Source organism: Lonchura striata, chromosome 3 (genome assembly GCF_046129695.1).
Source record: "Lonchura striata isolate bLonStr1 chromosome 3, bLonStr1.mat, whole genome shotgun sequence".
Classification (NCBI taxonomy): domain Eukaryota; kingdom Metazoa; phylum Chordata; class Aves; order Passeriformes; family Estrildidae; genus Lonchura; species Lonchura striata.
In genome coordinates this window covers 65,766,535-65,791,614 of record NC_134605.1, presented here as the reverse complement: position 1 = coordinate 65,791,614, position 25,080 = coordinate 65,766,535, and the positions used below count along the sequence as shown (strand labels likewise).

Below are 25,080 nucleotides of genomic sequence, written 5' to 3'. Positions count from 1 at the left end.
CCTAGGATGTTTCTGCCACACCTGACATCTGGGACAGTCTCTAGAACAGATGAACTGTTGGTGTGAGCCCAGGAGAGGGAAACTGGAGTATGTAGGGAAATCCTTTTGTTTCAAAACATGAACAAGGGCTCCTAGAAACAGTAGGCCTGTTTACTAAGAAAATGAACCAATGCATTTTGTGCTTTAAAAAATATTTTTTATGAGATATCTGCAAAGCCGCATGGCTTCCCTGTTCTGCAGTACCTACATGCTGAAGGAAAATCCTGCAGATGAGCCAGTACCCGCAAGAAGAAATTGGTGCTTGAGCAGCAGTGCTTTAAGAGCTTTTTAGATGCCCTTAAATAAGAGCTTGCTCAAGCTTTTAAAATCTCATTTATAGTGGATTTCAGTATTAAAGGTTTAAATTATTTAGCGACTTTAGCTGAAATTGGCCTCATCAAAAGCTGCTGCTGGAGTGCATCGAGCTGTTAAGTATCTGCATTGTTAACATGGAGTTATGTCTCGTTCACCCACCACCCTGCAAGAGCTGACCTTGGCCTCCCCACTCCATTTCTCAGTGTGTTTGTTACACTCCAGCATCTGTGAGGTTTTCATTTGCCGTGATTCATGTGCAGACCTGCACCCCCAGATGTTGTAATGAAGAGTGGCTGGATTTACTGGGCAGCTGTGGTACCCCAGTGGAAATACACAGGGTGCTGTAACATGGCCTGGCCTGTGACTATGCATCTGCACATGCAGGATCATTTGCCTTTGAAAATGCAAGAGATTGCATGCTTGTCAACAGTGAAAGATAAGATTTGGGGTTAACCTGCACTGCTTAGGAGAAGCTTGCTTGAGACCAGCTCTGGAAAAAAAAAACAAAAACAAAACAACCTGAAAGAGCCTGAAGGTTGTCAGGCAAATGAGGAACATGGAGTTATACCCTCCCTTAGAGGACAAAGTGGAACCTGTGTGACAAAATTCCAGCAGGCACATTAGGAAAATGATGAATTACCACTTACTGAATTGGCTTGTTCTCTTTAGTGAATTACAGTAGAAATTTATCAGCTTGATTTCATAGCTTTGTAGACCTTAGAAATGCTAGCCTCCTCTATTTGCTGTATTTGCAGTCCTTTATTTGAAAGGGGTGTTGTTGACTTTTTTTCATTGTAAGTATTTAAGGAGCACCATGATTGCTAGTATGAGTTAAGTTTTATTGATTATCTAGGTATTTATTTTCTTCTTTTCTCTTGAAATTAATTGCTTTGCATTCAGTAAGAAATCAACAACTGTTTTAGATGTGATGTGAACCGGTTTGAAGTGAGCAGAGTGCATCTGATTGCCCCTAAGGATTGCCTGTGGGGAAGATGTGGGAGGGAGGGCTTATGTTTCCCCTTCTAGCTACTCAGCCGCCTACATGCCCAAATAAATCAGCTCCCACCCAGAGTTCTGAAGGGCTTCGTTTGCCTATAGTCATTAATTTTCCCTCAGTGACAAAAAAAGGCAGTATTTTTATTGACCTTGACATGGGACCACTTTCCTATTCCCCATTTGAAGTGCTCTCAAAACATATAGCCCTGCAAAATACATAACATCATGGTAAGGCTGCAGACAGTACCCTGGGGGAACTTTTCCTGGCCAAAAACAAAGGGCAGCCTAAAAGGGAACTGTCTCCATGCTTGGTGCAGAAGTTGTTTTACTGCTTAGTCACGCTAGCCAAGGCTTTTCAAAAGGGGCCAGTGATGCATGCAGCTAATCAAAGTGACAGCGGAGGGGGCAGATTTTCAAGAAATCTAAACTAATTTCATGTTAAAACCCTGGCTTTTCTTTTTATTAAGCAGCCAGTTGGAGTCATTGCTTCTGGAATAAAACCTCAGGGGCATCTCCTTGGGAATGAGAAAGCAGCTCCCTGAGAGGCCAAGGAAAACTCAGCTTTCCCTTAGAGTGGTGATTTTATCTCGTCCTGCATTGTGCAGGGCTGCATGGAGTGGCCCAAGAAATGGCTTTTCCCCTGAAGCAAAACAGTCCATGTCAGGAGGAGGAAGAAAAAGGGAGCCATAGATGTGGTTAATGGAGCATAAAGAACCATTCCTAATGGGAGATGTTGGCCATGGTTATAACAGAAATGGTTCCCACCCAGATTAAAACAAGGAGTAGTTTTCATCCCATTTTCATCCTCTGACACACCTGTAGGAATGGCCAGAGCTGGTGTTGTTTAGTCTCCATCAAGGGTAAACTCTTTCACAAGCAGCAGGAGTAACAGGGTGATGCAATGGGAAGTTACTTTAAAGCTTTAAAAAATGCTCAAAACCATTAAAAAATTACCTGAATTCAGTCACAGTGAGAGATGCACTTGAGTGCTCTTAAGGGAGTCAGTATCCAGACAGCAGAGAAAGTGGCTGTCTGGCCAGAGATATTTTACTGGATAACCAGTGATTCTGAAGCTCTACCTCAGCACTCAGGTGACCACTTCATTACCTTTTTCTTTTCTTACAGTGGTTCTCTGTCAGATAAGCGATTTACGTTTACTTCAAATGGTAAGAAAAATTGCTTTGTTTTTAGTTTTAAATATTTTCTCTTAAAGTTTTAAAAAATAATCAGGAGAATGTCAGGCTGTGTCTAGGAAGGATATTTTAGGACAACAGTTTTTTAAAATTGGCAAGCAAATAAAAAAAATTGAAGCGATGTGAAATGAGCTAGAAAAAAACACAGAATATGTGCGGTCATACGCACATAGATGAGAAACAAAAATAGTATTCTGCTGTTACATTTCTGGTGCCAGCATATGAAAAATGACAATCAGATAATCCCATTTTTATGTACTTTAGGCCACAGAAAATGAAAGCAGTTTTTCTTCAGACATTTGTGATTTCCGTCTTCATCATACAAATGGAGAAAGAAAATATAGGAGAAATTAAAATATATTTATATTGCACTGATACAGAGGCGTTTTTGTTTATGGCTTTCCAAGATGCAAAACCCTCTTTTAATCTGTCAAGCCATTCATTTTCATAAAATACAGCAAAGAGGGGAGAAAAGTTCGCATTCGTTCATTTGAATTATATTTTACTCATTTGAGATAAAATCATTTACTATTCTACTTAAAACTGTAGAGCATGTATAGGCCTTTGAATCTGCCAAGGAATTATTTTTAACTTCATTGAACCATATTCCATTGGCCCGTTTTCTCTGAAGAACCTTGATGTGCAGAGACTTTGTGGGTTCTTTGGTGGAGTTTGTAGTTCTTACCCACAGATATTATCTTCACGATATCACATCTTGGCAGCAGTATTAAGGAGTTTCTCTAATGAGTAACTTTCCTAGACCTAATTGCAGGTGGGAATCATGAAATATTTACAGTAAAGTATTCCTCTCAGTACAGTACCTTCATCTGTGAAATGTTTTGTACAGCAGAATTAGTTAATGCCAATCTCAAAACATAAATATTATGTTTCAGAAGGAAAAATTTAAAAATAAAGTCTTCACAGGAATGAGACAAAAGTGCAGAGATTAAAAAACTAAATGGCAAAAATAGCAGATGTATTCAGAAGGTGTCATGTATGTAGGAGTTAGACTGGTAAAGGATTGGGACTGCAGCACTCTGGTACTGGATCATACGCTACAAATTGACTGGTAAACACCACAGCTAATGGAGAGCATCAGGCTAGCACTAGATTCAGCAACGTCTGACTTTGCTGTTGTGGGTGGTCTTCAAATGTTGCTAGCCTAATATAAAAATATCCTGTGAAAATGCAAAATAACTCCTTCTGCCTGTCTGTGTGGGGACTCCTAGGCTGCAACAAATCTCTCAGTCTGGAAGAGGGATTCCTCTCCAAGAGCCAGGTTACTGCATCTTCCTACTGGGAGGAGACCAACGAGTTTGGGCAACTACTCCTGTGGTCCCCAGACAAGGCTTGGCTACAAGTCCCAGGATGGTCTTGGGCCTCTAACCACAGCAGCAACCGTGAATGGCTGGAGATAGACCTGGGGGAGAAGAAGAGAATAACAGGTACGTCGCTCTCTGGTTATTAGAGCGTTTCAGCGGGAGAAGAAACTGAATGCAGCTCAAAAGCTGATAGTGCACTAATGCAACGTTTCTTTTGTTAAATGTAATGAAATGTTCTGCACTCGGGAATATTGTTTTCTTGTTTAAAACATCATGGCTATTTAAAAGACTGGTCTTCCTATGGGGATATAGGATTGAACTCAACTGTCATGCATATCTGATCTCTAAATATGCTGAGAGAACAAAATACTTACACAGGGAGCGGTAGAGTCTGGGTGGATGATCTGGAATCAATAAGAAACATAGTCACAGCCTTTGAAACAAGGCCTACGTGAAAAAAATTCCTGTTTCCATCTCCTGGTTTAGTTATAAAAATGTAAATTACAGTTGCTGCTAAAGATGTAAAGATGGCCGATACAGACCATAATATCAAAAAGCAATTTTCATTTTGGAGTCACAGAATGAGTAAAATTCGAAGGCACTACACTGGGTCATATGATCCAACCTCAAGCAGGGTGATCCTGGAGCACACAGCACAGGATTGTGTCCAGGTAGTTCTTGGATATCTCCAGTGAGAGAGATTTCACAACCACTTTGGGCACTGTTCCAGTGCTCTGTCACCTGTGCAGTAAAGAAGTTCTGACTCATGTTCAGGTGGAACTTCCAGTGCATCAGTTTCTGCCTATTGTCTTTTGTCCTATTGCTTGGCCCTACTAAGAAGAGCCTGGCTCCATCCCCTTGACACCCTCCTTTTAGATACTGATGGACATTGATGAGGTTCCCTCTCAGTCACCTCTTCTCAAGGCTGAACAGACCCAGCTCCCTGAGTGTTTTGTGCTCTGTTAAAAATATCCATTGGTCTAAGTTCACAATTTAAAACATATTTTCATTCTTCACCCAACTTTTAAACTCAATTTCAACACAGTTTGAAAAATAAACTAACACCTTGAAGACCAAGTTTTCCAAATTGTTATGGTGTGTCTGTTTGCATTTGAAAATGTTCCCTTAAAACAGGCACATAGCAAATGAAAATGTTTCTTGCATTTTCTTAAAAGGTATTAAGACTACTGGTTCTGGATCCATGAATTTCAACTTTTATGTGAAGACATTTACAATGAACTATAAAAATAATAACTCAAAATGGAGAACTTACAAAGGCATTCTGAGCAATGAAGAAAAGGTAAGGGAAAGTGGGAAGAGTAGGAAAACACAAAACAATAATGCCTATGCAGTCTTGACATAGAAGGGCAGGCTTTCACTGTCAAGAACAATTAGGAGTTTCAAACTTGTCTAGACTTGGGCTGTCTTCACCAGTGTAATTTATGGCTACAGAGTAGATAGTGAGCTTGTCGAAACAAGGAAGTTATCCAGGGATTGGTGAAGCTGTGGGACACGCACAGGGAGGCATGTGTATGTCTGCACTCTTTTATAAAAAAGTGCTGTACTTGGAGCTGTACAGCAGCTGTTGGGGCAAGTCCTTAGCTCAGCTCAGTGTTTGCCCGTGCCAGGGATGCTGTTGGTATGGCACCAGTAAAGCTGAGGGTCAGCTCCAAATGCATTGGGATGGTCAATCCACCTCCCCCTGCCCAATGAAATCCCTGCCCTCGGGTGAAGGGCAGAGCTGCTGGTGGAGTTTGTCTGAAAACATTTTCCCCTGAAAACCTCATGTTTCATTTCAAACAAAAGAAATCCCAAAAGCCTGCCTCCCTGTCCCCACTGTGTTCAAAGTCAAACCTCCACTCACCATTCCTGAGGGATCTCAGCTTGCCTCAGGAGAAGGGTCTACCGTCCTCAGGGCTGATGACAGTTTTTGAAAACTTGGCAGAGCTGAAGAGAGATTTCCTGCTAGCTCTGCTTTTCTTAGCTTGCATAGCAAGAAATTTCCAACATTAATGGGGTTAATATTTTTTTAAATGTTAAACTGAGGGGATGCTGGCCCAAAGAATGACAAATCAACCTAGTAGTGGGTGAACTGCAAAGGCTTAGCTATTTAAAATATGCAGACTTGCAGTTTCCCACAGTGACGTGTTATATACAAATATCCTTTGAAAGTATTATATACAATCTTGGTTTCAGCTAAGGTGCATGACAGAACCTGTCCCATCAGAACCCTATAAGACCTGGCATTTTATCTAAGATATGCTGAGCTCACTTCTCTATCTCATCAGGCTTTTAAGTTTTCCTAGATCGTGCTGAAGCATCTCCAAGAGCTAATATTGCAAGGATGACTGTTCTGCACAAGGGGCTAAACTGATTCTGGGAAATATTGTATAAGTGCAGAAACAACTGTAATTGATAGTCATTCTTCAAGCTTGATATAGAAAACTGACAATTTTACTAAAATGTCTAGAAATTATTCACCTCAGTTTTTTCTTTTTATGTTTCTATCCCCGTTTCCAAGAAAGGGTGCTGCAGTGCTCTTAAATAAAATATGATAGCATTATACCAGCATACATTAACTGGGAATTACACAGTATTGAAATGGTGATAATCTTTCTTCTCTGAGCTAACAGAAATATGTGATCATCTGGCACAACTAAAAAGATTATTTCTTTCCAGAACTCTCAATTCCTAAAATCTTGTGGCTGAATCCCAGGTTATCAGTGTGTTAGTCTTAGGAAAAAATCTTTGAAGTTGGATGTCGGAGCACGTTGAAGAAAGAGACTTTTAAAACAGTGTGCGCCTTTCGTTGCAGGTATTCCAAGGCAACTCCAACTCTGGTGACATAGTGCGCAATAACTTCATCCCTCCCATCGTGGCTCGTTACGTGCGGATTATCCCTCAGACCTGGAACCAAAGAATAGCGCTGAAGCTGGAGCTGATGGGCTGTCGAATAATGCCAGGTATGGGGTAAGCAGTGCACGGAGCCTCTGAAGCCCCCTGTGCTGCCCAGTGCCACTGATGTCCCCTTCTCTCTTGCAGCTAACAGTTCGTTCACGCATTCCATGTGGCAGAAACCGAGCCAGAGCACAGAAACCTCCCTTGGAAAAGAAGACAAGACTGTTACAGAGCCCATCCCCTCCGAAGAAACTAGCTTGGGTAACACTACCTAGTGCTGCATTTTCTCTAGGATGCATCATGTCTTCAGTGCAGTCTGAGTGAACTTTAAACTTTCTCGCAAATCAAAACTTTTATTTTCCCTTCAGACTTTATTAATGACAGAGATAAGAGGGAGGAGCAAAAGGTTCTTTTTGTCTTAAGGCACAGAAAGAGATTGAAAGCCTTAATTTTCCTTGATGTGTTAAACATTGGGCTTTGGTTTCCCTGTCATATTGGTTGATTTGCCATGCTTGGTGGGTGGCTCAAGGGAATACAGTGAGCACTCAGCAGCAATTTTTGGGAGAGTTCTTCCTCACTTTCATCCTGTATTTCAGAATTTTTTAGTATGTGAAGGAGTCATCTCACAAAAGTGTTATCTTCTCTCCACACAACCATGACTCCTTCCAGACCAAGTTCCCAGGTGAAAGCAGCATACAGTATTGCCTGCTTGTGTAATTAAATGCTCTTCCATAATGCCTGTGTTTATGGGGGCTCAGAGAACCTTAATTTGTATAATTCTCCCTGAATTTGCAGTCTTCATCTTTTAATGTTGTGGAGCTAACTTCTTAGACATTGAAAAACAAACAAACAAAATTTGGTGCTTATACTGACTGGTGGGCTCATAGCAGGCAGGAATTGCCAGACCCACTGTACTAAATGCTACTACCCATTAGGTAGCTGAGAGCTGTAGAAATACCTCTGTGAAAAAATAGTTGTAAGAAGCAGTCAGTGGAAGAAAAAAAATTCTGAAACTGCTTGCCAAGAGCAAGCAAGCTCAGTTCATCTGTGCAGTGGTATGAGTAAACCATATCCATGTACACTGAAAAGGAAATCTACTGAGGTTTCATCTGTGGACACTTCTACTGCCTTATTCTCACAGCTGGCAAGTGTCTGTAGAAACAGGGAATGGCACACTCCTGACACAAGAGCCACCCCACTGCTAATTTTCAAATCCCTGCTCTAAAGCAAGTTGTGTTGGAATTTAACAGTGGCTAAACGGGTTTTTCCCTAGGTTCCCTCATGGTAATCTTTGAACTATTTTGACTGAAATGTTTCAGCCAGTTCAGCATGAGCCAGATACATGGCATGTAAAATTGCAGTCTCCTTGGGCAGATTTATAAGCAACTGCAAACAGAGTGTGCATAAGTGGCTTTTTCAAAGTCATCTAGTGTATAATAAGAAAGAACTGCTCTTTGTAAGAATGCATATAGATGCCAAGTCAAGCATAACCCTTGAGGAAGTATATTCAACTATTTTGTTTTAACATTGTTCCACACGGGTACATGGAATCCAACCATGGCTGAGGAGTAGTCTTTTAGTTTTACAGTTGTACATTTTCTTGCTCTTTTCAAGAAACATTCCTGCAACATTGTCTACCTTCTGCTGTAGTAAATATTAGTAGCTTTAATTTACCTTTTAAACTTTTATCCCTTCTTCTTTTTTTCTCTTGCAGGTTTAAAGCTTACAGCTATAATTGTCCCCATCTTCATCATGCTGTTTCTGTTCTTGTTCTCTGGAATTTGTATCTGCACAGCCCTACGCAAGTAAGAGACTGGTTTTTGTCAAAGGAGGTATTTGTGGGTACCTAGCTAGTGTGTCCAACTCCATGCCCTCTGTCCAGAGCTTCCTTACCAGGGAGCTGGGAATTGATCCTATTTGTCAGTCTTTCTTTGAAGTAGAATTCACCTGTCTCGGTATTTCTTACTGTATGCCTCCTCTAGTCAGAGAAAAGTGAAGGTAAAACAGGTCAGAACTGTGCATAACCAGCTGTTCTCTTCACCCTACATATACCTACAAGCACTGAGGTGTAAAGCAGTCAAAGACAGGATAATTTCTACACCAAAGCCAAATAAAAATTCAGTGAAGGGAAGGAAGATTTGAGCTATCTATCCAGATAATTTTCTTTTATTTCTCTCTTTTATTTTCTTTTATTTTCCACTCCCTTAAGTTAGAGCACTTAACCTAGTAGGCTGGAAGCGGAGCTCGTCTCTGTGCAAGCAGCTAAAATGAAGCTATTTCATGTCACAAGACTGAGGGCTGGAAGAAGCACTGCTAACTGTGCTTCCTGCTAGATGCCCATTCCTGTGAACCTGCACTTGCATGTCGAACCAGGAAATGCTTCTGTCAGCAGATGGGGATTTGGAAGTGTAAGCAATGCTCTGGTGATGGTGCTTCATCACGAGTGATACTCAGCTCTGCCCTGGATTCCCAGTAAATGTATAAAATAGCCAAAGAATTCAGAAGAGCAGACCCAAACATAGCCCAGAGTGACATATCTAGACATAGGCACATCAAACTGATGAGTGCCAGCTCCGAAAATTTGAACACCAGCACTCACAACTTGCGCATAGATGGAGAAAAAGAAAATGTCAAAGTGCTGGTTTGCATGCCTGATGTTCTAGTGAACAACAACCTCCAGGAAATCAAAGTGGGTAAATAGGCTCTGCTGGAGCTAAGGCATGAAGCTGAAATGCTGTAAGTACTGATGTTTATAAACCCTTTTCTCTCCTCTCAGGCGAGAAGCCAAAGGACTTTCCTATGGATTATCCAGTACTCAGAAATCAGGTTAGTGGAGAATCATGCACTTTGTCCTGTCCTGTCCACTGGGCCAGCAGGAAGGGGCTTATGCAACTGAGCATTTAATGCTTGTGAAATAGCATCCACATTTCCTCATTCAAATTCACCTTTTCATACAAGGGAAACAGCAAATGATAGTCCCACTTGTGTCATCCTAGCACAGTGCCCTGAGAAACAATATAATTTGGTTTCTATGACAGAAAGGCAATTAACAAAAGATCTATTATACAGAGTGCATAAATTAGCATGTAAGAGTGCTCCCAGGTGCCCTTCTTTTCCTTCCCACTTCCAAAATACCTATTTTGCAGAAAATTGCTGCTTTTCTTTTCCCCACAGCAGAGGGGATTGCCTTTCTCTAAGAGAGCAAGGGATAATAATTTTTTATGGCTTTAATATTTTCTTCTCACTGCCCTCCCTGGCTGAAACTCTATTTATAAAGCCTAATAGCAGTGAAGTGTATTGAATGAGGGATTGGCTTGAGCACACTGTGTTAGGAGGTGACTGTAAAATCCCAATGAAGTATTTTCTTTGTCTTGCTCAATAACATTTTCTAGAGTGGGGTTCCCATCAGCTTGGCAGCTGGGGTGTTTTTCCTGACCAACCAGTTCTGTAGAGAAATATCCTTCTGAAATTCGGTTTTCCATAAAAAAACCAAACCACTGATCACTTCATATGTCTCTTGACAAGTCTCTTGCAATAGCTCAGCTCCAAAATTTCATCCCTCAGTAGGTGCTGACGTCAGTGAAAGGAATGCTGCTACCCATGGCAGCTTGCCCTCATTAGAAAATTAATTTGTACTTAACATCATATTTGCTAATATGATTTTTCAAGGTCACATCATAATCCTTTCTCACTTGCTAATGAGGACAAATCCCAAGAAATTGGAGATAGCCTCTTACCCAGTCAGTTCATTTGTTGTATGTCTGCTTCATAAATCAAGCTCCTAAGCCCTTGTGAACCAGGCTTGGGGCTTACGAAGCTGTGAGTCAAACTCACCTCTCCACAGACCTCCTGGTGCAGGCTCCAGCAAGTCCCTGCTACTGTAGATATTTTTCTTTTATGTCTTACAAGGATGTTGTGAGAACAAGTTTATTGATGAATGCAGGTGCTCAGATACCAGTAAAACAGAAGCCACACTAATTTACTGAAAAAAGTAGGAAATTTTAAGCATTATTTTTGCCACATATTCGATGCCAAAACAGAACTGACATAAAGCTGGTATTTTATCAATATACTTTGTTAAGGCATCACTGTAGGCACCTACAGAGTTTGAGCCCTCCTTGCCAAAAAATCTTATATAAACTTGGAAATCCCAGTTGATGATTCACTTCTTCCTTCACCCTACATATTTAGGGGGCTTTTTTTAAACAAACAGCCCATTTTAGTCATGTTTTTAAACTATTTCAATATATTGACAGCAATGAGTATACCAAAAATTAAACTTACTGGTAAGTCTTCTGATTCTAGGCATTTAACTTGCTGATAAGCCTTCTATTTTAATTTCTTTTTCATAGGTTGTTGGAAACAAATCAAGCAGCCCTTTACCAGACATCAGTCAACTGAATTTACCATCAGCTATAATAATGAGAAGGAGACACCACAAAAGCTGGATCTGGTCACCAGTGACATGGCAGGTAACAGCTGCTCCCCCTCAGATGCATCCCTTTTGCTCTGTGTGCAGAGCCAGTAACAGGGACAGGGATGGCCCAGCAATGGGACAAGTTTCAACTCTTATGCAAGCTGAGGCCCAGGAAGAGATTTATTCATGTTCATCCCAAATGTATAGCGAAGCAGCTATAAATATACTAGGGAGTGAAAGACCCACTGTATTGGAATTTTGTTTTCTTGGAGTTGTTGGAAAAATTTCCTGACTCTGAAATAGTTACAGCTGAAGGTAATGATGGAAAGCACTCAGGCGTGGATGAAGTGCAAGAATGTGCCTAGGATAGGATTGCTTCCTTTTGCTGACTAATTTTTGTGTTTCTATTTAAACACAAGTGTCTCTGGAAATGGAACAAAATATGATGCCCCTTGCTGCTGATCAACTAGAAAAATTACTTGGTTTATGGTGGGATTTCATGCCTAGCTGGAAGCTGTGCTGAGATCCCTGTGCAGCTTTCCTGAAGTATCTGGGAGATGAGGCCTCCTGAAGAGGTGGCAGGTAGATGAGAAAGAAGTAAGGCAACCACAACACTCATCTGCTGTGCTACCCTGGCTCCAGGTCACTGTTTGGATAGAGCAAATCCCAATGAAAGAGCATCAGTACTATTTGCATCCCAAAGGGATGATTTTTTTAATTCATCCTCTTAGCACATTTTATCCCCGCCTAGTCTAGTCTGTCTGGTAAGGCTAGTGAGACCAGCCATTTCATGGGATCAGTGGTCTGCATTCTTGAAGAAAGATTAGTTTCCTGTTTCCAGCCTCCAGACCTTAGAAATTCCTTAGAATTCCTTCACTGTGTTTGGCAGAGAAATACATTTAAAAAACAAATGGATGGTTACTGTAATTCCATATGGTGCTGCTCTCAATATCTTTCAAAGACAGTTTCAATCCTTTATAGAAGCCTTCAATATAAATCTGCAGAGACCTATAAAGCAGTTTTAAGGAAAGAGAATGAATAAAGGTTGCTCACAAAAGATGTTTTTTTGGTTCCCTGGCCATATCTGGGAAGCCTTTGCTCTCTCCACCATTCCCTCCTGCTGTGTTTGTGGGAAATCTGAACTCTCAGCCTGGCTCAGGTATATTCCCAGCCTTAGCATTTCACCTGCAGTCTCCTTAAAAATAAAAAAACATGAAATAAGAACGTGAAAGTAACATAGAAATGTGCCATTTAATAATTTAATTGCAGGAAGCACACAATTTGCATACAAGTTATCATTCTACATGGAATTCCCTCACTTCAGAGGGAACCAGCTGCCTGCTGGTTCCCCAAGGCAGCCAGGATGAAGCCGAGATGCTCCATCCTGAGCAAGAGAGATTTCTGGGGATGGCGGCAGCATTGCTGGGGAGAACTGCACTACTTACTTAGAGAAATATCATAACACCTTCACCCTACATGCTGAAGTTTGGGACACAGCCAGAAACTGCCAAAAAGATTCACAGGACATATGGGATCGAATTTGACGCTCATGTCAGATGAACTGCGATGCCAGAACAGAAACCGAGCTAACTTCTTCATGCCTGCATGAAAACACGATACTTTAGCAGTGTCATTTACTAGAGCTGTTCAGGCCACCCTTAGTATCTGTAAGAGATTGTCGCCAAAGAAAGTTAGAACGTTCACTTTCCTCATAATAGTATTGCTTGTTTTTTCAGGAAGCCTTCTCGTTCAGATCTCCTGGCACTTACCTTAGCTAGAAGTGCAACACACACACTTCTTGAGGCCATGTTTCCTCCATCTCACTCCTTGCTCCTGCTCAGGCTGTTTGCCTTAGGCCAGCTCTAACCCTGCCATCCCCTTTGACTGGGTGACTGCCCAGTTCCTCTGGCAGCACCATTCCCACTTCTCCCCCCAAGCTCATCCCCCCTGGCATGCCTGCAGCCGTGCTGAGCTGGCTTAGCACATTTCACACTTCCATTGACTCTCTTGGCTGCCGTTTTGCCTAACTTCATCCTTCTTGTCAGTCAGCTGCTGTGAGATGCCTTTTAAATAAAGCCGGCTTGTTAAGAATCCTCTGGGCATTTTAATTATTCCAAAAGTGGAACACTCATTTTGGAGAACTTCTCGCTTGCCGATCATGCAATGTCCTTTGTCCAGTTTGTTGCTAATATTTTGTTGACCTCACTCTTTTTTAGGTCTTTCAAGTATACTCCAGAAATGTTAATTTATTTGGGAAGGTAGGTAGGGAAAGGGAGGGAGGAGGGAGTGAAGGAGTAGAAAAAGAGGTGGCAGATTGGAGCTTCTCTGTGGAAAAGTTTCTGCCATGTTCTGCAACTCTTGCTTGCTGAAGGAGGTTACAGGATCGGTGTTGGGGAAAGGTTTCCTCACATCCCCAATAACCACACTTTTGATACAATAACAGGGTAGTTTTTCAACATAAAATACCTATCTATGCATAAGTATTACATATATAAGATAACCAGTCTGTGCCTTATTGAGCATTTCTTGCTTCCTTTTAGATTATCAGCAGCCTCTCATGATCGGAACTGGGACAGTAACACGTAAAGGATCTACTTTTCGCCCCATGGACACCAAAGAGGAGGGAAGAAGGGGGAGTTCTGAGTTTGAAAATCACTATCACTGCCCTCACAGAGCTAACAGGCACGAATATGCTCTGCCCCTGACCAGCCAAGAGCCCGAGTATGCCACCCCCATCATAGAGCGGCACATAGCAAGAGAAAGTAACTTCCCCCCTGAGAACGGCTACAACGTTCCTGTCGCCTCATCCCAAATACATTCCCTTACCGCCGGCACCTTCTCCAGTTCATGCAAAACCGACTCCAGGAACGGGGACTATCAGACACCCCAGAGTGTCATAAACTACGACAAACCCAAAGTTAATGGTGTTCTGACCTCCGTCAGCTACAGCACAGACTACCAGAAACCCCAGCAAACTGCTCTCGGGGGCGAGGGTTACTCCACGCCCCGGGACTGCCTAAAGCCCATAAGCCAGACAGCAATGACAGCTCTCTTGTGATTTGCCGAGCAGGAGCGGCACGGTGCGCAGGAACGTCGCTGCACAGCTTTCTGAAGTGAAAACAGAGTTTGGAGGGACTCTGCTGTGGGAGGCAGAAGGCAAACAAGCCCTGTGTACATAATATTGCTGTCTTGCTGGGTTCTGACATCTGAGGAAAGCATATGCTGTTTATCACTGTTTATAGCAAGAGAGATGTTATCAGTGAAGACTGTACATCTTATTTTCTGTAACTGATCTCAGTGCTCCATTTGCAATGTGTGCAATTTGTACATAGCTTTTATTTAAGGAGAATTTCTTAGGTTTCCTTTTCACCTGGGGGTTTGAAAGGATTGCAGGAATGCCTATTTAGGACTAAAAAGTCCACTTTTTCTGTCTTTATCTTACCTGCTGCTGTACTGGCAGCTGTAAATGGTGTATCTTATGGTTGTGTTGATTCATTTCTTTTCCTATGATAACTGAAGATGCAGCTGTAGTTCTGACTGGGAGGATAGAAGTTAAACGTCTTGCATGAGAGAAGGCAGCTGAGTATTTAAATACTGTGCTCAAACACAACTCCCCAGCTGCTTTTTTAGCAGCAATTCTCACATGCTTGAATATTTTCTAGAGTACAAGCTGAGCCCATCGAACTTGCAATTCATGTTAGAAAACAGGTCAAAATGCTGAAACTGGTTTTGGGTTCAAGCCATGGTTATCATTCCACAACAAGGGAAAAAAAAAAAACCAAACCAAAAAAACCAAGACCCAACAACATATCCAATGCCAGTTAATTTGGAGAAGTTATTTTAATTTTTTATTTTTTTTTATTTAGGAAGTGTGTGTGTAACCAAAATGTGAATTTACAGCTGAGAAGTCAATGCTGTTCAAGCTCTAGCTGACTCTTTTGCTGCTAAAACTATAAGGAAATTTGTTCCTTGGCACAAAGCAGCAAACTTCCTGAACTCTTCAATTTCTCCACTAAGTATTTTTCTGTTATACAAATTTAGTGTAACATTTCTCTTAGAAGTATTTTAACTAACTGAAACACAGTGTGTGTATGGCTTACTGTTGCAGTCAAATTTGCAAGACATCAGATCAGCACTGTTGTTTTGGAATAGTTTTTCTTTTGCAGCTAATGTTTCCCTTAGTTCCGTTTTCAGACAAACTTGAAAAAGCTTGGGATTGGGTGCAATGTATCGCACAGTCGCTTGCTCCTTTTTCAGCAGGGGCAGCTTTGGAGCAGAACAGCTTCTGGTCATGACTGGGACCATCCACTGCCCTTCTACCTCCAGGACTTGGGGCATTTCTTTGAATTCAAAAGCTTGTCCTAAAATGTCAAGAAGCTATATACTTCTGTGAAGAAAGAATGGTGCTATACTTAAAGCACAAGGTTGGGAAACGAGACCAGTAAAACCTGAGCTCTGGGAAAGCCATTCTTTGAAGGCCCTCCCTTTATTTCCTTGTATATAAATGGGATAATTTGCAAAGGATGCAACGAAGATTGATCAGTCTGTTGGCAGAGTGCTTTCAGATCTCTGGGTGGAAAGCGCTGTCAGAGGACAGACTGGTTGCAGTGGTACTGCTCACAAATACTGCTGACTCGGGCCAGACCTGAACTTAAGGCAAGCTCTGAGTGGGTTCTTTGCATACCCTTGTTTTGCGGCTCAGGTGGTGCCATTCCCCTGCTCTGCCACACCGTGCATGCAATCCCCGTGCAGAGAAGAAAGAGTCAAGGTGACCTCGTAGCCTTCCTGTGTTTGCTGTCAATACAGTTTCTGTGAAATGTCTAAAACACCTCAGGTCCTGAAGTGAAACAGCAGCAGCCTGTTTGTTAGACCGAGCTGGGCGGTGTTGTTTACCTTCTGTTGTTTACATGTCTGTGTAAATAAAGAACACTGGTATTTGTAAATCAGCCACACAGGCCTGCCACTTCACTCGGTGACTCGATTATCGCTGCACGCCCACTCCCACCACATACCCTGCAGGGTGACAAGGAAATGTTCCTTACGCCCTGCAAAAGTGCCAGTTGCGCTGCTGCACTTCATGGCTCCAGTGTGACAGGCTAAAAAAAGATTCTCTCAGTGCCCCATTTAGCCCAAATTTTCTGTCCATAAGCTCTAAAGAAGAACCCACAAACAAATTCCTGCGCCAAACCCCGCTGCAGGATGTATATGATTGAGGAAAGGATGAGGATGCCCTCCTGATGAGCTTGAAACTGATCTTCTGCCCACACAACTAATTAGCCTGACTTCTCACTTGACAAACAAGTCCGTAATCAGGTCTACTCCCCACCTAATGAGGCAGCTAAGGAACACAGCAATGCAAGGGGACCAGGCAGCAGATGACACTACTTGTGTTATAATGAAATTTTTGCATATTTCTGCCACATGCTTGGCACATCTGCAACATGGTACAAGTGTCAAAAGCTTCTTGGCAGAAGCATCTGCCCATTTCTGCTGTCATTCAAATCCATCTTAACACAGCTGATTTAGCCTAATGGAAAGTTTGGTCTCAATTTGTACCTTGCCTTCATCCCCACCCCCCTCAAAAGTAACCCAACAAACCTGCAAAGCCGGGTTAAAATAGATCCCCAAACATCTTCAGCCTCCCTTCACAGTGGCTTAGTGCTGACAGGGACAGAGGCAGGACACATCTCCTGGTCACTGCCATGGTGCTTCATGGTTCACATCTGAGTGGCGGCTGAGCGTGGTTAACACTAAAAGCCTCAGGCCTCTCCACCTTGGCCTAGGAAGGTTTTAGCAATCCTAGCAGCAGATACACAAGGGAGCTTCCTACCCCACATCTCTGTATCCTAGTAGAGGTAGAGGTACAAAATCCTGGTGTAGGAATGAAAGAGGATTGCCTCTTACCAGTGCCCGTGCCCATCCTCATGTGCATCCTCTGAATGGCTTTTTAAATACTGATACATCAAACTCCAGCTTGTCTACATCAGCCTGTCCTACCTGCCAGATGCAGGTATAACACAGGCAGCCTTATAAAACATCCCAGGTTTAAAAACCTTTGTTCCACAGTGAAGTATCCACTGTTTTGGGATATTTCCACACTCAGAAGGCCTGTTAGTTCTGGATCTCTCTCTAGCATCTCTAGAGATTGTGTGAGAGCAGAGTCTGATCCTCTGGTCAATGGAGACTTTCAGTGGTGTTTTGATAGCAAACTTCTTCCCCAAGCAGGCACTCCCAGTGGGTTGGAACAGAAAAGCCAAGCCAGAGTCCACAAGAAGATTAAATATTAACTGTTCCTGGCACTTAGGATCTGCCTGTGCCATTGCTATTGACAGCAAGTGGCTGACTTTGCTGGGAACACGGGCAGCCCTGTAACTGCACGTCTGACCGAGGGAACCGAAGGAGGTGACTCTTGAGGTAAGAAAGTGTAAAAAATGGTGTCAGCTATCTACAACTCAAACCAAAAAATGACAGCATGCATTTCCAGCTGGTGCCTTACATTTAAAACACAAATAATTAAAAAACAAACAAACAAACAAAAACTCAAACAAATGTTCCCAAAATATCACAGCAAAACCACAAATTTTCTTTGCCCTGACCACCTTAGACTGGAAAATAGATTGCAAATTCTTATTTCTTCTATCAAGTACCTTTCTAATGCTCAATACAAAAGCATTTTTTCCTATCAAGAGTAATTCCAAAGAGTATGTTTTTATTTCTTTTAGTTGCTAAACATCAGCTATTAAACCTTAGCTTAGTACCTACCATGATCTTTACATCCAACAGGCAATAGATTAAAATTAGCTCTAGACTCAAATTAGGATTTCCTGGCTCAGGGTATGTCCTGTTTAGATCATCTGCTCTCATTTTATGATCTTTGGATCAACAGCCTGGCCTCACCTCCCTCTCCAGGCACCATCCACAGGATGGGTTCAACAAGCTTGGTAGCCCACTCATTACATACAGCAGTCTGCAGAGATGGGGGCATGCAGGGAAAGCCTTCAGGGTACTCTGCACCCCTGGCATCTGAGCAGTCTTGTGAGCACTGAGCTAAAGTGGCAGTAGTCACAGCAGTGACTCTAGCACCTGTGTGTAAATGGCAGATCCCTGCCCCCTTATTTTGAAAAAACGCAGGAGGTTGGATTCTAATCACTAGAAGCAGCTTGGTGAACCCCATGGCTGGTCTGCATTGTTGGCATGGCTAAAACCTGGGAAGATTAAGTTTTTAATACAGACTTCCTTCAGATTTTTCTCACTGACTGCCAGAGAATTGGCAGTTCTTCACTTCATGGGCAGATTTTCATGGAACCCTGTCTGAAGCAAAAAACATTCCCTACACAGAATGGGAATATCAGGCTATGCATCCCATATGCTATAGGAGCAGATACCTAATTGTGTTTACCTGTTTGGTAGATCACTATCTTTAAAACAAAAAGTAAAAAATGAAGAGAGTTCTAAGAAGGGAGTCTGTTGTCTCAAAGCAGTCCTGCAGGATCAGAGGCCCACTGAAAAGTAACCTTGTACAAAGCCATCTGTATTCTTTTGTCCACTCTCTCTCCAAAATCAGGTAAGCTTTGCTCAGCAAGCGGGCCTCTTAAAGGCTCCCCAGCCTGTAATTAGGCCAGACCAAAGGAATGACAAGGTTATGTTGCTGCATTCCTTTTTCCTTATTATTTTCCATAATAAAAATTGTGTACTGCCCTTTTCTTTCCAGTGTCAGCTATGATGTAGGTTTGTCCTGACCTTCAGCCTACACTGTGATTAGTACAGTGTGAAAGCCGAATTCACCATTTCATTTGAGACTCATCAGTGTTGTTGATACCTAACTGAAAATTACCCTGCCATAGATGTGTGGGGTTAACAAGACTGCCAGTGCAATGCCTATGAATTATTGAAGATAAGAGTGAGTTTCACAGAACATACTTTTTAAAAGGAAGGTGCCATTTCTGCACAATCAGTTTCAAACTTAAAATAGAAACCTCTCCTGAGGGCTTCCTTTTTTTGAAGCCCCCTTCCTCCCCCCAGTACAGTCCTACAATCCATTAAGGACACGAAACAAGAAGTCAGATAAAGTATTTCTAAACTAGATAAAGACAAGAGGGAAGACATCCTTAGTTGGAGAAAATTCCTGCTATGCATGATAAGGATGATGCCTCACATCTAACTTTCTGTGCTATCTCATTGTATAGTCTAGACATGAGAATTTGGAGACTTTCATTCAAATGTCACCAATTTGTTTGGGCTTTGCCTCACATTAAATGGCTGTAAGTCCTGAAAAACCTTTGCCATCTACAGTAGGCAAAGGTTATTTAGTAACCTCTTATCCTGGACTGAGTTAATTCATTACTTAGACACTCACAGCACAGCTACTGCTCTGCTATGTGACATCCAAGAGATTATCATCCTGTTTATTTTTGTATAGTCACAAGTACAAAAAAGAGAAATCTTTTTTCATTTAATCAAGTTAAAGGACAACATATTTTTTCACCATAGTAAAAAAATGAAAGTCAACAAATATGACACAGTAGTGTTACTAAGGCATTTGTGCCCTGAATAATCACCCTGAACAGACCTCAAGAATCCATAATTTTGACTAGACACAGAATTTTTAACAGACTTTATTGGAAAAGCTCCCTTGTATTATTAATGTACTAATAATCTTCATTATTGGCTAACCCAACGAGGAACAGTAGCCTGAATACCCAGCATTTCCTCCTACTAAATCTGAGCTACCAAAAAAAAAGAGAAAACTTACAAGCATAACAAGTTATTCAAAGCTTGTAACATTCATCTAAATGAGATGACAGACAATAATAGACTTTGAAAACACATGTATGTTGCCTACTAGAAGGTAGGCAAAAAGGTAGGGAGGGAGCCAAAATTCTAGGCTTAAAAGAAACATCAAGACAAATTTAAATCAAACAGTAAAAAATCACGTAACAATGGGTGATGCCTGAGCCATGACAGTGAAGTCACCAGAAGTCTTCCTCCATGAGGAGTGGCAGATAACAGATGTTGATGCTTGCCATAAAACAAGAGGAGAAAGACCCAGAAAGACAGTAATATTACCCAGAAAGACAGTAATATTACTCACTAGCCTGCCCATGGTCTGAACAATTTAACCCACTGAGCATATACTAGAAACCAGGCTTTATAAATGTGTTTTGTGCATCTTAATTTCTCTGGCCCAGGCAAACACTATTTCACAGATGGGCAATCTGAGATAGACAACTATGCTGCCACCTGTCCAGAGCTGTAGCAACAAATCAAACATATCCAAAAATGCAAAGGCCTCTGAAAACACCAACCACAAACCTGTGAAAAGTCCTCTATTGAGCATGGAAAGACAGGGGTGATAAAGACTAAGATGAGCTAGCAGACCTCACTTGAAGAGGCAGCTTTTCTTCACATCTATGGCTAAGCTTTTTATCCTTAAGTGACACCATCTGTTCTGACAGACAGTTTTATAAAATTTGAATAAGGTGACCTGGATAAAGCATGCCTGTTATATGGAAATGCCAGTGTCATATGTGGATATGAAAAGGTTGTGGATGGTTCACGCATCAAGCACTTTCAGCATCTCATCATAAAAGGCCACACAAGCCTTTTCTGACAGGCCACAACACAAAGCAAACCATGCTTTTGATAACAATGCTGCAATAAGCCTTCTACTATCTTACAAAGACCTTGCAGATGGCATTCATACTCCTTAAAGTATTAAAGTGTAGAGGTAACTTTTTACCATATGAAGTCATGGTCCATCCTCCCCCCTTTATAATACAATCTCATCACTGTACAAGGACCAGCAGCAAGGACGTAAGTATGTCTCTGCTGACAGGTCTATTGATCACCTGGTTAATGGCAACAAACAAGGCCTGCAGACTGGATTATCATTTGATGGTCTCTGGAAAGGAGCACCAGTAGAGAATAGACAATGGTGGGTCAATGTGAACTGACCTTCCCCTTTCTCCAACCAAGAGGCTTCTGTCTGAACCTGGACTAGAGCAAAACATAATTGTCATCTCCTTTTTTTCCTACTTTTCCTCATCTGTCCTGACCATGGGCAGCTTCTGTTCCAGCAAAGATTCCAGGAACATGACAAGGCTGGTTCTATACCATGGTTGAAGGGCACTGGCAAAGTGCAGGCAGGAGTATTTATGAACCTACCTGGCATCTCACTTCATGTTTTATCAGTGCATTTGGTCCCTTCTTTTGGAAAGCCTTAACCCATCCACAAACAAGAGATAAAACATTTCACTGCTTTTCTCTGAGCTTGTAAGAGAACAGAGCACTCATTTTTTAAAGTAATTGATAGGGATAATCAAGTGTTTTTTAGCAAGTCATGAATGCAGAGCTGTATGTAATTATATTTGTCTGTGTTTATGAGTGTTTGGACATAAACTTCACTGACATATAGAGGACAATTTTTAACTGTAGTATGTGCCATCTGCAAACTACTTGCTACAAGATGTCAATTAGACTGGATGTTAATTATTTTAAGATTACATGAAATAGTTCTAATGAATAACATTTTTCTATTTTTTTAATTAAAAAACCACAACCAACCAACCAAACCACAAAAAAACCAACTCATGAAACAATAGGTTCTGTTTCTCAAAGATGCGTTAATACTGAATATTGGAAGGAAGCTGCTGCCCCCTCTTGGCACCACACACAAATGCAAGTACTTTGCACGGAAATAGAAGATTCTGCTCACAAACTGCAATTACCAAGTAATAGACCGGTTTGGAAGTGGAAGACAGCATAAAAATTGACACAGCCCCAGGTATACTTGCCTACTTACCCGGACCATTCAAGATAACCCCATTAACTTAGTAAGATGTGGGGGTCATAATACATAGAATTGCCATCTTATTTAAAAAAAAAAAAAAAAAAATTCGTAGTATGTGACCTGGATTTAAAATAATACTTAAAGGAGCACCCTAATTCTGCTGGCTTCCTGAATTGCCTTGTAACACCCCACATCTCTCACAAATTAGGAGAACACCTAAACTGCCACACTGGATAAAAAAGGAAGATCAAATAAATGAAAGCCTGCAGTAGCACTCAATTACAGCTATACAGAAATCCCCCTTTATCATTTATAGAAGTCAGTTTATCTGTTCCAAGCCACCCTCAGAAGCTGAGGGTACCCACTGCAGGGTTTAAACTGTAGCACCCATGGGGAATCCCTTCTGACAGACTACCATGCAAATTATAAATAAAAGCAGGAGGAACCAGTGCATTTATGGGCATAACTAAAAGGCTTCACTTCTGCAAGAGGATCAGCAGGGGCAACCTATAGCAACCTTCTTCCCTGACCTTCAGCAGAAATGTCAATAGTGGCAAACTCTCTACAGGTTGTTCCAGCAGGGATTGAATAGGGACACTCCATTTCTTACTGGGAGGGAAAGCATTCAATTCAAGGACATTTCCAGCAGTGTAAGCCCAGTGGATGAAATATATAACTATTCCAGTTCAGGAGCAGGGCCTTTAATGCTTCCATTCCCCTAAAGAAATTGATGCCAGAAACACTTGGGCAACCGCAAGTAAAGTAACAGTAGAAAAAAATATTTTCATGGGAATCTGACTTATTTGACAGAAATAATACTGATGCAAATATTTAGACAGTTCATAGGCAAATTAAGATTTAATCAAAAGGATTTACAAAGATTTACATATATATTTGAAGACTTGCAGTTTTAACAGAAGTTACCAGCTGTCTCCCAAGCACCCCTGACTTCTAGCACTACAGGTAATCAAAACATGTCTGTGAATGCCTGGACTTTCACTTGTCTTTATGTTTTCCTTATCTCCTGATTGAGACCCAGCCATTGAAAACCAGGCAGCAGAGAGCTGATGGCCCCACAACTGATACAGGAGAAGCTGGGGAACCAGCTAAGACTGCAGTGCTTTTGCATTTCTAAAAGGAAATTTGAAGAAATGCAGATGCCAAAAATTCTGATGGGAATTGTGATCACTATTTCCAGTAGAAAGTTACAAAGAAAAACTGTAACCAGTTCTCCTGGGATCAATACATGGACTTTCAAAATAACCCTCATAAGGGACTGGAAGAGCATACTCCTACAGAGCCTTCAAAACATGGGTAGCTCCAATGTTTAACCTAGGTAGAGCTGGAAAACACAAGACAGCACATGAGGCAGAAAGCTGACAGACACACCAACTAATTTGGACAGCTGATTGAATCAAACACTTGTATAGAGTGTGGAAAATTTACCCAAGTAACTTAAAGTTTTCACCTAGGAATTGAAAATCCTTGAAAAATACTACTTGGCCTTTTTCAACCATTTGACTCAGAAGCATCACATCCTACACAGGAACAGGCATCATGAGCAGATTCCAAGATACATCTGTGGGAAGGGAAGATCAGGTGAACAGAGTAGCTAGGACAAGGCTACTCTGAAGCATTAAAAGCAATATGAGAAAAGAAAATCCATGAGAAAAGAAAATCCAAAGAAATTGATTATTTCTCTTTCAAAGTCAGCATGTTTTCCACTTCTCAATTCCTCAGTTCCCTTACAATTGCAAAACTTCTAAAGAATTGGGAATGCATCCTATTGGAAAAGACACACTGGACAAGGAGATAATATTTCCAATTATTGTAGTGTAAGTTCATGCTTATAAAACCAAGCTTGAAATACGTTAGCCCATTTTTTTTTTCAGACCACTGAGCTGAAGTTTTAATCAGGAAAACCAGACTTCTTACAGTAAATATCCTAAGTCAGGACACTTTCCCTTCTGGTAATGTGTGGGTCTCTGGGGAAAAAAATGCAGAGGACTCTTCAGTGACCAGTCACTGGGAGCAGCCTCTGAGCTTCTTCAGTAGGACACTGGAACACAGAGACATTTTGAATGATCTTCTTTGACCTCAGGTAACATAAAGAAGTAATTTTGTTTCTCTATCATCTTCATTCATAGCTGCCTCTATTCCTCATTTTTTTACAACAGCTCTAGCTAGATTTCTCCCCTTTCCCTCTTCCTTCCATCTGCTGAAGTCACCCATATCTAAACCCTCCTAAAAATTTTAAAGCTAAAAAATAAAGTTAACAGTTTCAACCCTCACCAATTGTACATTCTACATCTTTTAATCCAACATGACTCAGCCTTGTCTATTGAGACAGTTCCTACGCTCACAGTTTTCTGCCCTCTGCTTACACACTCCCAATAAGCACTACCATAATTATACTACTACCAGTTACCACAGCACTGCCGTTCACTTGAGCTCTCTGCTCTTTCAGATGAACTTCATGCTTTAGGGTGAGATGACTACTCCAGGATAGATGAGAGATTATTTCTTTTACAATATAATTTAAAACATAAAACAGACAATCTGAACAAAAGGAGTTAAACATCAGGACTAGAAGTTGTAACTTAAAGGGAAGTGTTTTCTAACTCCAGTGGAAAACTTTTAATATTTCAAAATGTATGGAAAACAACCACCAAAAAAAAAAAAAAACCAAACCAACCAAAAACCAAAAAAAACACAAAAAAAAAAACACAAAAAAAACAACAACAAAAAAAAAACAACAAAAAAAAAAAAAAAAAAAAAAAAACACCAAAAAAACAAAGGAGAGATAAAGTGCACTTTCCACAATTTTAGCCAAATGACTTAACCCTTTGACAGGTGTAGGTCTTTACAGCTCTTCCTAGTCAAGGACTTCAGAATATTTATGGTATACAGTCAGACACTGCAAATATTTTTTGTTTTTTTAACTGAAAAACATTCAGCAGAAAATGCACCTCAATGAAATTTGAGACATGTCCTGTAACTGTGTCTTTCAAAAAATTGTATTTTGCTCTTAACTACTGCCAGCCAAGACTAGATGAAAGTTGAACTTCACATAGTGCTATTTTGGTTTCCCCCATATTAGCTTTTCAGCCA

The 25,080-nt window shown here is 41.2% G+C and overlaps 1 protein-coding gene across 2 annotated transcripts in view; it reads left to right on the top strand.

The window, feature by feature from the left end:
* The window catches only part of DCBLD1 (discoidin, CUB and LCCL domain containing 1), a 46,316-nt gene extending 30,182 nt beyond the window's left edge, over positions 1–16,134 (top strand). For both annotated transcript variants that reach the window (XM_077782263.1, XM_021555490.2), the window contains exons 7-15: positions 2,476–2,516; positions 3,773–3,988; positions 5,041–5,165; positions 6,681–6,828; positions 6,908–7,024; positions 8,478–8,568; positions 9,540–9,589; positions 11,116–11,235; positions 13,721–16,134. In XM_077782263.1, the coding sequence (XP_077638389.1) occupies positions 2,476–2,516; positions 3,773–3,988; positions 5,041–5,165; positions 6,681–6,828; positions 6,908–7,024; positions 8,478–8,568; positions 9,540–9,589; positions 11,116–11,235; positions 13,721–14,238 (1,426 nt within the window). In that variant the 3' untranslated portion in view covers positions 14,239–16,134. The remainder of the gene's footprint in view (positions 1–2,475; positions 2,517–3,772; positions 3,989–5,040; positions 5,166–6,680; positions 6,829–6,907; positions 7,025–8,477; positions 8,569–9,539; positions 9,590–11,115; positions 11,236–13,720) is intronic.
* The last annotated feature ends 8,946 nt before the right edge of the window (positions 16,135–25,080 follow it).